Source organism: Lucilia cuprina, chromosome 2 (genome assembly GCF_022045245.1).
Source record: "Lucilia cuprina isolate Lc7/37 chromosome 2, ASM2204524v1, whole genome shotgun sequence".
Lineage (NCBI taxonomy): Eukaryota > Metazoa > Arthropoda > Insecta > Diptera > Calliphoridae > Lucilia > Lucilia cuprina.
Genome location: NC_060950.1, coordinates 12655316 through 12657680, shown reverse-complemented (window position 1 = coordinate 12657680; position 2365 = coordinate 12655316). Strand labels below are relative to the sequence as shown.

Below are 2365 nucleotides of genomic sequence, written 5' to 3'. Positions count from 1 at the left end.
TATCTATCTATCTATCTATCTATCTATCTATCTATCTATCTATCTATCTATCTATCTATCTATCTATCTATCTATCTATCTATCTATCTATCTATCTATCTATTAAAATAAATTTCACATATATATCTTTTTTTATCAAACGATTATTATTTCATTTATTATTTAAATTAATGTACGAAGATTGCCGAACACCAATGAAATGTTTTAGCAGAAATGTAAATTATTGAACTCTTGACGATTGTTCATGATCATGTTATTGTAATGCCATTGATTCGATGAAGATCCAGAGCTACCCAAGGGACGGGTTGGCACCTCTAGTTTATAGCCAATGCGTGGACTAGATGACAATTCATATTTATTGACTGAAGCAGTTAATGAATGACGTAATGGGCTGACATCCATGACGGGGCATGATTTGCGGGAAGAACGATTTTTGTGGACCATTTTGATAATTGTTGGTTTAACGTTGGTTAAGTAAATCAGGGAACGTTTTGTATGAGAGTTAGAACGGCAAATTCCAGGCGGTTACCGCAGTTCGAGGTTCTTGAACCTTTTTTGGAAGACAAATGTTTGGAGAGACTGGAGAGAGAGAGAGAGAAGAAGAAGAATTATTAATTTCAAAATAAACAAAACTATTAAAAAATAAATTTCTCTTACCTCAAATTAGCGTTTAACTTGGCTTTAGTGTCGGCGCGGTTATTCATTGACACCAAAAATTTTTGCTGATATTATGAAAGATAATTTTTAGAAAACTTTTTCTATGTGTTTGATATCTTTTCAGTTTTGTGTTTAAAACTCAAATGATGCTTTAGCTTTTGTTTGAAGGGGTTTTTATACTCCAAAGTTTTTTTCCAGATCATGCAGTCTGAACGTGTTATTGTGAATAAATTTCTATTTGTCTTTATTCACAAAAATCTATTTGTTTATTAATTTTGAACCTAAACTAGTTTAAGTGGAATCAGAAACGTTTGCATATATAATTTTTTCTTTTTGTTGAAATTTTAAAAACAACACTATAAAATGAAATACTATAACTTATAGATGGGATTTACTCATCTCGCGCGTTAAAGTGAATCTTATCAAATCATAACAACATTTTAAAAAATTCAGTTATAGTTTCAACTCATTTGAATTTGTGTTTTTTTCGATTTAAATTATACAATGTTGTTTTGTTTTAAATTATTAAACATTAACAAATTTCCAATGTGTAGACAAATCTATGAATGTAAATTAGTGACTGGCTTCTTTAATTATTGACTTTTTTTAAGAGACATGTGGGGTTTACCTGTTATTTTGCACGGAATCCATGACCAAAGACACGTTATTTGTCTGGCCAATCTGACGTCAAGTTTTTTTTTTTTTATTTTGTTTACAAAAGAAAATTTTAGCGCATCTTGTAGTAGTCGTCATAAAATTGTCTAAAATATTTAAATTAGAAATTCGCATAAAAAACTTTACGCAGACATATTCTAATTAATGAATGGCTTTGAACTGACTTATAGTAAACAAACGTTGCATTCATTAAGTTTAGTCAATTTAAATATAAACAAAAGTTTTCATTTGCATATAAAAATTTTTGACCCGATCTGTATAAAACTTAGCCTATGGATGACCATTTCGGATGTGATTGACATCGGAAAGACTTTGGCTTATTAAAAGTACTAAATGTTTTTCACGTTTTTTGATATCTAATTCTAATTAATTATTTGGAGTAATAAGAAACATTTAGAAAAAAATTAAAAGAAGTTCAATTATCTTAAACAAATTTAATAACAGGTCTTTTAATTTTATTATATTGGAATAATAAGTGTTTTTTTAATTTATTCTGAAATTATTAGTTCTAGAAGATATGTAAATTCATAACTATACTTGTACGAAATGTTTTGAACAAGTGACGAAGCAAGTAGTAGTTTGGGAGGGTAGCTTTTTTTTAGAAGATGTTACATAATGTTCTAAAATATCGCAAAAGAACTTAGATTGGTAAAACAGCACATAGGCATTTTGTAGCATAATTTGGGTTCAACATAACTTTTATACTTGGACCTGCTGGACTCCTAAATATGTCCTTATTTGTTAGGCATTTCTGTCCTCAAAACTTGAAGAAATTTGATCCCAATGGTAGTTGTATTTACTGGTTTATCGGATTCCACAATAACGGATAAGTTTTGAGATCAAGTTATCGCCAAACTTTGGTAACATTAAAACTAACTAACTAACTAACTAACTAACTAACTAACTAACTAACTAACTAACTAAATAACTAAGTAACTAACTAACTGACTAACTAACTAACTAACTAACTAACTAACTAACTAACTAACTAACTAACTAACTAACTAACTAACTAACTAACTAACTAACTAAC

General features: G+C 28.8%; 2 protein-coding genes across 2 annotated transcripts; both read right to left on the bottom strand.

Annotated features, from left to right (window-relative positions):
* Positions 1 to 127: 127 nt before the first annotated feature.
* Positions 128 to 444, bottom strand: LOC111680200. Its single transcript, XM_023441833.2, has one exon. The coding sequence runs from the start codon at positions 442 to 444 to the stop codon at positions 205 to 207; it is 240 nt and encodes a 79-aa protein (XP_023297601.1). The 3' UTR covers positions 128 to 204.
* LOC111680201 lies at positions 128 to 820 on the bottom strand. Its single transcript, XM_023441834.2, has 2 exons — positions 658 to 820; positions 128 to 579 (listed from the first exon to the last, which is right to left on the bottom strand). Exons 1-2 carry the CDS (start codon positions 702 to 704, stop codon positions 480 to 482), a joined length of 147 nt encoding a protein of 48 aa, XP_023297602.1. The 5' UTR covers positions 705 to 820; the 3' UTR covers positions 128 to 479.
* Between the last annotated feature and the right edge of the window lie 1545 nt (positions 821 to 2365).